Here is an 11363-nt window from a genome sequence, read left to right as displayed (position 1 = left end):
TCATTGCTGGTTTTATAGATATTATTATAATTACCTAAAAACAACAACAGTTCAGCAAATAGGGAGTAGAAATTCTAAGATATGATTTAAATATGACGGCAAGTGTAGAAATAAATGGCATGTACACATTTAATTACAAAAGCCTTTTGTTTATATATAAACACAATATATATATATATATTTGTAATGTGAATGATCCTTTTTGACTTCAAAACTGTCCAATCTGTAAAAGTAGCAGGTGTTTAGAATGTTTAGTACAAAAACCATCAGCGTTTCTCAATGCGTGCTCTAGTCGCACAAATAGTTCAATGCACAGCTGCCATGTGACACTCTGACATTTCCCAATCTGTCGTTTGTCAGATGCATTGAAAAAGCGGCAGCAGTCCAGTAAGACTGTAAGTAAATGCAAGTAAAAATGTAATGAGTACTTTTCAAGTTGAAATAAAATTGTAAGGAGTAAAAGTACTATTTTTTGGAAAATCTAATTAAGTAAAAGTACAAGTATTTAGTTTAAATTTCACTCGAGTAAAGTACAAATCCCACAAAATAATACTTATGTATAATACTTAAGTATTTTTACTCAATTACTTTACACCCCTACCTGTAAATATCCTGTGTGCATAAACTGTGATACAATCAACATGAATAAAACATGAATTCAAAAATGTTACTTTTTAAACGTGTTCATAGTCATTTTCACCTGTGAGAATGACATGACTGTCTTAAATCAGACTGATATGTAAGTTGAGAAAGTTTTCAGTAAAATCATTCATTAAGAAAGCAAGAGGGCCAGATCTTTATGGTTTCATGGGAATTGTAAGTTACCACTTTATTCAGAGAGTTGGTTTGAAACATTCCACCAGAGGGCAACAATGTAGTGCCAGTCAGTTAGCACAATATGGCTGTCTCCCAAATGAAGCATTTGATGTGGATTGTGATCTTGCTGCTTCTGCTTGTGCATGTCCGTGGGATCCACAAGACCGTAGGCCTTAGGGTGACTATTTGTCATTTTAGGATTCAGAAGGGTGCTCATATGCAACCATTTTGTAGCCATGATACACCCTGATATGTCTTTTTCCAAATCCCATAGTGGTGCAGACTTCAAAGTGGAATACTACTTAACAGTTTATATGCAGCATTACATCACATTAAGTGTAGACTGCGACATGGACTACAAGGTCTGAGGGCGGCATTTGGAACAGGATGGCATTTAGAGGAAATAGTCTGCCAACTTCCATTTCACTCTGGTATCTCAAAGATTTCTGCTTGGTTTTCTGCATTCTCCTCAGTTAGTATGCTGGACTCCTCATATACATCCAGACGCATACATAGAATAACACTGGGGAAAGGTTTACAGTCTGTTATGTTTTCATTTTAATAAGTGAAAATGTCATACAAGATACTAACTATATTTACAACCTATGATTAAACTGATATAAGCTGATGGGAAACAGCAATGTGCACTTTAAACACAGGTGATTTTCAAACAGATGAAAAACACACACACACACACACACACACACACACACACACACACACACACACACACACACACACACACACACACACACACACACACAAATAATAATAATAATACAAAATGTGTGATTGTCAGTCACAGAAACACAGTTTTAGAAGGATATATGTGGGATACTCACCAGATCAGGGCAGCTGGTATAAGAGTGAGTCCTGCAGCCAGCAAGAAACTAAACCCAGAGAACCAGGACAGTGTAGCTGCGTAGATGCTGCTAAACATTGAAAATGAAACACCGACACTCAAGATCTCCACGAAGGCTACACATGCAAATATGGCACCTGTACACAAACACATAAGCCAAAAGGAAGCCTTACACAGACATCTATTCTGAGATTCAAGCCTTGTCCAGATGCAGCCACTATTTTGACATTCTATTCTATTCTATTCTATTCTATTCTATTCTATTCTATTATGAGATTCTTACCAAGTTCCAGTGTTGGGGAAGCTCCTTTGAAACTGTAGTTTGTCAAGCTACAAGCTACTCGTAATTTTAAGTACAGTAGTTAAGCTACAGTCAAGCTTATTCTTTTGAAAAAGTAGCTAGCTACATTGAAGATACTTAATGAGGCAACATATTTTTTTAATGTTACTATTAAACCAATAATATTAATAACAACATTTACACTAATGACGTTTATTAATTAATGTATTAATTAAATACATTTAATGTGTTTAAATATATTAAATTTATTTAATCCATTTAATGAATAATAACATTAATACAGTTAATAATGGCCATAAAATTGAATACAACAGTATAAAATAAAAACAAAAAAAGATCAGATGACATTAAAAAATCTTTTTTATACTATACTTCACACTTTTCAGTCCTGCTGTGGTCAGGTGTAGCCTACTTCCCTAAAGATCACATTTTTATAACTCTCCTTGGGGTGGCATTTGTTGTTCTTGTCACATATTATTTAGTGTGGATAATATGTGAATTAAGACTCAGGGCTTGTTTCTCCCCTCACCATTGGTTCATGCTCATTGTATTTTCTGACTTTTTTGCCATTGACATGCAAGTGCCAGCTTTACAGGTCACATACAGAGGTTGCTCTATAAATATTTGTCCGCTTTGTTCAGGTCCGAAAAAAGTGGATGGATGGTCATCCTAGATTAGGGGTCGGGAACCTATGGGTCGTGAGCCACAAGTGGCTCTTTGTTAAAAATCAAGTGGTTTGCCAGGTGTCTCACCATTCACATGATCGTTTAAACATTTCTAGAGATAATTTTCCAGCAGAAAGTGTGGGTGCAATTGCAAAGCTTGAATGCTGTTTTGATTTTCTTTCTCTGTAATTTGTCATACAGCCTACACCTGGTGAACAAGGTTTGAAATAAACACCCGCCAAAGGCAGATTTTTCATGCTGAGTATTTTGCTGATGTACCAATTACTGTGGAAGGCGACCTGTAAGACTTCCCGGAATGATATATTACAAGAAATTAGACACAAAGATGTGTGTTTGATGAAACGTGATTATATTTTGAAGAACAGACGAAATTAAAGCCGCCAATGCGCGTCTGATTTGATATGCGTGCGCAATGAGCTCTGCTATACACGAGTGCAATGAAAGCGCTTCTCCATGCACATGCATAGAGTTCTGGGCCTTGTTTCCCAATAACTATTGATCTTAGCTCTTAAGACCATTTTCTACGAGAGATTTTATGTGCTCCAAGGGTGTGATATAGCACATGTGACGCGTCTCAATCTAGTTTGTGAGCTCCTCGTCCAAATGTATTTAATACACAAATAATTTTGCTCATCTACCTGCAACTACCAGAACAATTGTTAAATGAAGCAATTTTATGGAGACCCACACAAACACGTGTACTCAATTCCATATTGCAACATGTTACCTAATACTTTTTGCATATTTGCTTGCTTATTAGCTATTGTCTATAGGCAATATAAACATTTTATTTTATTGAAAAACATGTTTTTGTAAATAGTAAATGTGACAGGGCGGAGGACGGGGCCGGGTTTAATTCTACACACCTGGTTGCTTATCAGGCTAATCACATGTGTGTGTTTGTGTTTTTTGTTTAAGTTTACCATTAAAATATAATTTATATTGTCAAGCCGGTTCTCACCTCCTCCTTTCCATTTAATGCTTTACAGTAAATTATTAGTTTGTGGTGTGGCTCTTTCAAAAAAAAAAATGCACCAACCAAAAATTAAGTTGAAAAATTGATGCATAATAATACGTGCCATAAATAATTTATTTTATCAATAATTGTATTTATTTTACATGAAAATAATAGTTAATTAAATGCTAAGAAATGGACAAATTAAATAGTTCTGCATGATAGTAATTATTATATTAATATATACTGTATATTTATAAATATTAGAATAATTATTCACTCACTGCTCCCAATAATGCACAGATGATGAGAAGCGAAATAAACATATTTAGAACAGAAACAAAATCCCTCAAAAGACAATAATAACTTTTTGAATTATCTTATTTAAAATAGTAAAGGTAAATATGCTGTTGTGTGATCTACTAAGAACAAAGTGTCTGAAACATTCCTTTTTTTACATAGAAGAATAAAATGGTGTTCTTTTATCATTTTCAGATTTACCTGCCTCTGTATGTCTTGTAAAGGTAAACAAACTGTGTTTGCTCGATTTACATAACCATCAGACAATCTCTTCTTATCCAAGTGAGCTGTAATAAGCTCTCAGTAGATGATGGTAATTCACTATTTTCCTTTGTGATCTACCATTACAAAAGAAGAAGAAGATGCTGCCTGATTCTGATCAGCAGACAGAAATGTGCTGCCAGATCATCGGACGTTTTGCCGGTAAACGTTAGGCTTCTACACAATAAGGAAGGCTGTTAGTTATAATCTGACCAACATGATGTAGCATTTGAGCTATTGTCAAGCTACTGAAAAATGTTGTTAAGTTAGTAGCGTCGCTACATATAGTTAGCTACTACCCAACACTGCCAAGTTCAGATCCAGACAGTATTTTTGGCATTCTATTCTATTCTATTCTATTCTATTCTGAGATTCTTACCTTGTTCAGATCCAGACACTATTTTTGACATCATGGATCGTAGCACAGGAGTTGGCATGATGGACAGCAGCAAAGGCAGTCGCACTGCAATGAATAAAACATACATTCTATTACCTGAAAACAATCCATCCATCCATCCATCCATCTCTCTAGAAACTCTGAATGTGTAATTTCAGTCTTACCCAGGAACATAAGGAGGGTTGACTTTGCAAACGCTGCCATGGTGAGCCCAGCAGCCACAGATATCAAACCCACTAGGATGATATGTGTGTCAGGCAGACAACGGGACAGCAGAGTCACACCGGCAAAACTGACCAGGTAGATGGCAGTGGAGAGAGTAGAGCCATAACCCACCAGCAACTCACTCCAGCATAGAGGAGTGTTCAACTCATACAAGATAAATATGGACATACCACCCTGCATAGCCAGCTGCAGAAAAAAAAGAAATACACTGTTGCTTTGATCATCTCAGTGTCTAAACTGAGAATAATTCATCATGTCTGAGTTAAAAATAAAACTTATGATGTACCTTGAACGGACAGTTTGTGAATAAAATCAGAGTTGTGCGAATAATTATGACTTTCAGGGAGTTCTTTTTTTTTTTCAGTATAAGTTCCATTGTTTGTTCATGTTAGCATAATACATTAGCTAATGTCAATGCATTATTTTAACTTTTAATGTAAAAAAAGGGCTTACAATCGATTAAATTGTTTAACTGAATTAATTACATGATATGGCAATTAATCAAATTAATCTCAATTAATTGAAAATATTAATAATTGCTAAGAAAGCCCGCAAATTAATTAGAATCTTCCATATATATATTAATTATAAGGGCTTCTCAAAGGATGCATCAGTGTATACATGCCTAAGATGGACGCTTTTAGAGCGTTTTGCATCTTGTCTTGTCAACTCATTATTTTTTATATAGTTAATTGCGCCACATTAATGTGTTCAATCGACATCCCTATTTAATAAAGGTTGAAAATACAATTAACAAAGGTTAATGTGGTAGGGCGGAGGGCGGGGCCGGGTTGTGATTCTACACACCCGATCCCTTATCAGGCTAATTATGCCTCAGAGAGGGATAAAGGCAGACTGCCGAGGATTGTGCGGGAGAGAGAGTTCGTTTACGGACATGTTCGTCATGTGTGTGTTTGTCTTTTGGTTTAAGTTTCTCATTAAAATATTATTTATATCGTCAAGCCGGTTCTCGCCTCCTCCTTCCCGGGTTTCGGCACCAGTGTAAAGCAGTCAATGGAAAAGCAGTCTCCCGCACAATCCTCCGCAGTTGGCCTTTATTCCTCTCGGAGGCATAATTAGCCCGATAACGGACTGGGTGTGTAGAATCACGACCCGGCCCCCCCTCCGCTCTGCCACAGTTAATAAGTGCTGTAAAAATAAAGTTCATTGTCCTGTCGTTTGATGGATCAAGACACAACCCCAAACCTTGTAATTCGCACCCTGGAGTTATCATGGTCACCTTGAAAAAAGCAAAGGCAGCCAACATGAGCAACAGCACTACGTTCCTTCTCCGAGTTGAGGCTGCAAATAGCAGGTAAACACCTTGCAGATGTGCATTCAGAGTGTCAGACTGGCGTAGGTGAGGGACTACAGAGCCTGGGCTGGAGATTGACAGGGACACACTCGGAAGGGACTCCTTCAAGACCCCCAGCACATAGAGGATATTCAGGAGATGCAGAAAGACTGCAGTAAGGAAAGGCCAGGTGAAGCCAGCTGCTTTGATGTAGAATCCAGTACAAAGAGAAGCTAAGCCAGACAACACTCCAAGAATCATGTCTAGACGAGCCATTCGGACAGTCTTCTGCCCTTCTGGGCCCTCTCCGCAAAGGTCAGCCAGATAGGCAAAACATCCCCCGATCAGAGCGGTGGCTCCTCCCATCAGGCCGGCTATGAAGGAGGCAGCTAGCAGATAATTGAGGCTGAAGGAGAATCTACTGACTAAGACGTAACTCAGGGCGAAGAGAGCATCACCCACCAGAGGGGGAACAATGGCAACTTTACGCCCACAGTGGTCACTGTACGAAACCAGGAGTAAAGTGGATATGAGACTGGGGATGAGGAAGCACAGCTCACTCTGAAGGAGGAATATAGATGTCTCCTTTTGTACTGCCTGAGAGAGAGGAGAGAAGGTAGAAAAACAGGATTTCGGAATGATGCAAATTATTAGTAGTGCTTACTAACGCAAGTATCGCTATCACCATACTATTGCTAAACTTATCTCATCCTTCACCGTTATGCTAAGAACCTGTCACATGAATGAAAAGTCTTATTGTGTGGGTTGTGAAGAGAGGTGAGGTTTTACTTTTCTTGAAAACAAATCTTTACATTCAAAGAGAGATCTGAGCCATATTTAGGGATAATATTATAGAAACTTGGTGGTGGGGTCTTTTGAATTGGGCAAGTAAGGAACCACTTACTACCACCCACCCACTCAGAAGACCATAGCAACCACTTAGCAATGCCCTAACAACCACACAGAAGACCATAAAAACCACCATAGCAATCCCCATGCAACCACACTGAACACCATAGCAACCACCTAACGACACCCTTGCAACCTCTAGAAAACCATAGCAACCACCTAGAAATGCCCAGCAACCACCCAGATCACCATAGCAATCAACTGGCAATTCCATAGCAACCACCCTGACCACCATAGCAATAACCTAGCAATACCCCATTAGTCACCCAAAACATCATAGCAATCAACCTAGCAACATTCTTACAACCACCTAGAGCACCATGGCATCCAACTATTTACAGTACATGTTAACAACCACCCAGAACATAATAACAACTACCTAGATCCACCCTAGTGACAACCATTAATACCATAGCAATGCCCTAGCAACCATCCAGAACACCATAGCAATTACCTAGCAATGCCCTAGTAAAACACCATAGCAACCAACCCACCTGGCAACACCCTTGAAACTACACAAAACACCATAGAAACCACCTAAAAATGTCTTAGCAACAATCAAGAACACCATAGCAACCACCTGGCAATGCTCTAGTAATAACCACAAACACAATAGCAACATCCTAGCACCCAACCAGAACACCATAGCAATCACCTGGCAATGCCCTAGAAACCATCCTAGCTTCATTAGCAACAGAAACTGTAAAAATCTACTTTAAAATTATTATCTAGGGCTGAATTATTCACCAATGATTGAGACAAGGCTTTTTGAAAATCATCTAAAACCTTAAATGACAAACAAAACCAGAACCAGAACCAGAACAAATATTCTGACACCAGAATACTGGTGTCATATCACTTACACCAACATATTTGTATTAGATGGGGCGGCTGTGGCTCAGGTGGTAGAGCGGGTCAGCTGCTAATCGCAGGGTTGGCGGTTCAGTTCCTTGGGCAAGACACTGAACCCCAAGTTGCTCCCAATGGCAGGCTAGTGCCTTGCATGGCAGCTAGCCATGAATGTGAGTGTGAATGTGTGTGTGAATGGGTGAATAGGACACATTGTAAAGTGCTTTGGTAACTCTAAGGTTAAAAAATAAGTGCTATATAAGTGCAGACCATTTACCATTATTAAAATTCTGTACTGTCAAACCATTACTTTAAATGTTTTGAAATTTAAAAGAGATATCGATAGGAAGAGTGTAATAAGATAAAGTTAATTATAATGGATCAAATTACTCACAATGTTCCACACATAATAAGCACTTATGAATGCAACAAGGAATGCAAACAGAAAAAGTGAACAAACACAATCTCAGCATATCAACTGATATTACTGGTTCTACAGAACTCATTTTCCTACGTACCATTATCATCAATGTAAACATTACAGTGACCACAAAGCATACACACTTGTCTCTAAAGGTGCTAAAATACACAAACCTTTTTGCAATTTTATTTTAATTTATTAATCAGGCTCTCTCTGAGCTGTTTTACTAAGGCTAGTATACTCAGAGATGACGTCTCACCTGGTGTATGGTGGCATTGGTGTTGTTTGAGCAGTGGGACAGGCTCTCAGCAGGGTAGGGCGTGCCGCTCAGCTCAAACCACAGTCTACGGTACACATACTGCTGCAACAGTGGGTAGACCATAAACATGGCAAATGCATACATGCCAATCACTGGCTCGATCAGGCACAAACAACCCATCCCACTTCCTGCTCTGAGGTGGGAAAAGGAACACAAGGAGGGGAGCATGTTTAAGAAGACATGGTATGACAATGTGGGAACAAACAGTGACTAAACTAATGACAGAAATGATGGTAATAGATTAGCTACATGATTTCAATCAGTTATACTGGATAAAAGGGATAGTTTATTCAAAAATAAATATTCTGTCATCATTTACTGTACTTACCCTGATGTGTTTCCAAACCTGTATGTCTTTCTTATGAGTTATTCCTTTAGGCAATGAAATCAAGCTGACCATGAAAAATGAGTGAAGACAGAACATGAAATGTGCTGTATATACAGTATATGGGCTGATTGCCATTTACTGTTTAACATCTTAGATTTATTTTTGATTTACCCAGGGGGGTCAAACATTAGTCAAACATTGCCTCAGCCCAACAATTCAAAATAGTTTTATTCTTGAATCAAAGTTGCATACTACTGTATGTTGTTTAATGGGCATACAATATGTGATACATGTTGAATTTTGAATAGCTTTAATGATTCTTACCTGAGAGTTATGATAGGAGAAATCTTTCCATCTTCAAAGCATGTTTACTTTTGCCTTCTTAAAACCCACCCAAAAAGTAAGAGTAAGCAACATTACTTGTTGTGTTCAACCACACTTGCCCCGATCTGTTTAAGCCATTTGTTCCTGTAGGACAGCGTCTTCTACTCCTTACCGCTTTAATGACTCAAATGTACCCTTTGTTTGTTAAGACTGCAAATACTCAAAGGTATACACACCCTCAGGTTTATGTACATGTGACAGAGAGAAGGAAATGATGAGAGCTGGAATGAGCACAGTTACTCTAAAAAGCATTTGGACACAAGCCACATTTAAAAATTATTTATTTTTTTATTATATTTTTTTGTATTCTGACAATATTTGCAAAAAAGAAAAAAAGATTATGGCTAATTTCTTTTTAAAGATTTTAATAAACATCCCCAACCCCTAAAAGTGAATACAAATGTGTTATATATAAAACATTTCCATTCCTTAGTATTATATTCTCTATACTACAGGTACAGCATGGACCACCACAACGTATACAGCAGGGAAGAGATGATCTGCCAGGACAAACATGCATTGATTACTGTTCACTACAATACAATAAATACTAGCTTATAAGTGACTGTAATCCCAGTCAAAAAAGACAAAATAGAAGTCAACTATTGAAGATGGGCAAATATAATTCAGTACAATAAGTGACTCCAACCTTCATCAGTTTACATTGTCTGTGCCAGTGTTTTCAGGGATGAATCGACATTCAGTAGTTTAGTTTACAGTCTCAGAACCTGATTCCATTGTTAATCATTCATCAACATGTATGGTCTAATCCTATAGTCATGGTTGTCTTAAGAGCCAAAAAATGGACTGCTAACTTAGAACCAAAGAGCTCGTACAGGACATTGGATTTTCAAAAGAGTATACATATAAAATACATGGCAAATCCATACTGTAGTTGCTGTAGATTTGAAACAATTTTGCACTACACTAAAACCATAGCAGATGCAGTATGTTTCTTCAATTGAGGTTGCTTAGGCTTTAGTTAAAACATACAGAAAATAAAGACAAAATATGCAGAGGAATGTTGGATTGCATAAAAAAAATAAAAAAAAATCAGAATTTCTGAAAAAGTAAAAACTGAAAGGTAAAGGCAACTAAAATTTTTTAATTTTAATCCTGTTTATAATTTATCCTGTTTTATCTTCTCTGAAAACAGTTGTATTATTGTTCACACAATCATATATTTTCCTGTAATCATCTATAGTATAAGACGCATATTGTTTGTAAGATTGCTGTAATGTAAAAACCTTTTCATTTTTGCTAATTTAGACGTTAAACAAAGGCACATTCCTGAATCACATACGTACTTGTTGTTGTGAATCAAGGTATTTAAGCAAATCTGTATTTAAGACTACCAAATGTAATATTTAAATGTGACTTTTTATATCAAATTTGCGACAAGTGAACTGTATGTTGTTCTGCTGTCATTTTACATTTGAATAAAAATGCTTGAAAAAGATTTGAAAATATAAGCTGTTGGAGCTTTGTTTTTCAGTTCAGTGTTATGTGCTTGGCAGGAAACACTGAGAAGCTTCTTAGCATGTGTGTGAGAGTAGCAAAAATGGAAAGTTAACAACACATAATGCATTTGTATCAAAGTGACAGTGCAAATGAAAAGAAAAATTAATTTTGAATGTTTTAAAAACATAAACTAAACATATATATTTAAGAGGAATAAAAAAATAAAAAATAAAAAATAAAAAAAATGTAAAAGGGAAACTGTAGTGTCCCAAATGAAGAAAAACATACTTGCTGTGTGTGTGGACTACAAACAGCACTTTCGTTGATAGCTGGTCTTTAATAGCAGATTATTGTACTTGTCTGTATGATACCCCGTACAAGCACCAACTGATAATAATATAGAAAATATATTATCAGTAAACAGTTTATAAAATGTCTCCTTTAAGATAATTGTATCAAAAGTGTAGAAGGTTGAAAACGTTCCATTGAAAGTTGTATCAATTGTAAAAAGAAACACTCAAACAAAAAATCTAATTTGCCAAGAATTAAAAAAATTACCTCTTTGCTTTGAAATATCGAAACCCACTTTGTATAA

General features: G+C 36.9%; 1 protein-coding gene across 2 annotated transcripts; it reads right to left on the bottom strand.

Annotated features, from left to right (window-relative positions):
• Positions 1-65: 65 nt before the first annotated feature.
• On the bottom strand, positions 66-9254 carry slc46a3 (solute carrier family 46 member 3). 2 transcript variants are annotated; one of them, XM_052116017.1, is made up of 6 exons: positions 8536-9254; positions 6044-6694; positions 4743-4989; positions 4561-4644; positions 1659-1815; positions 66-1339 (listed from the first exon to the last, which is right to left on the bottom strand). In XM_052116017.1, exons 1-6 carry the CDS (start codon positions 8761-8763, stop codon positions 1240-1242), a joined length of 1467 nt encoding a protein of 488 aa, XP_051971977.1. In that variant the 5' UTR covers positions 8764-9254; the 3' UTR covers positions 66-1239. The 2 variants fall into 2 exon arrangements, with proteins under 2 accessions (XP_051971977.1, XP_051971978.1); XM_052116018.1 differs by having other exon boundaries at positions 1659-1748.
• Between the last annotated feature and the right edge of the window lie 2109 nt (positions 9255-11363).

The sequence above is a fragment of the Xyrauchen texanus genome, chromosome 43 (genome assembly GCF_025860055.1).
Source record: "Xyrauchen texanus isolate HMW12.3.18 chromosome 43, RBS_HiC_50CHRs, whole genome shotgun sequence".
NCBI classification, from domain to species: Eukaryota; Metazoa; Chordata; class Actinopteri; order Cypriniformes; family Catostomidae; genus Xyrauchen; species Xyrauchen texanus.
The sequence above is the reverse complement of the archived record's forward strand: the minus strand, read 5'-3'. Positions and strand labels throughout refer to the sequence as shown.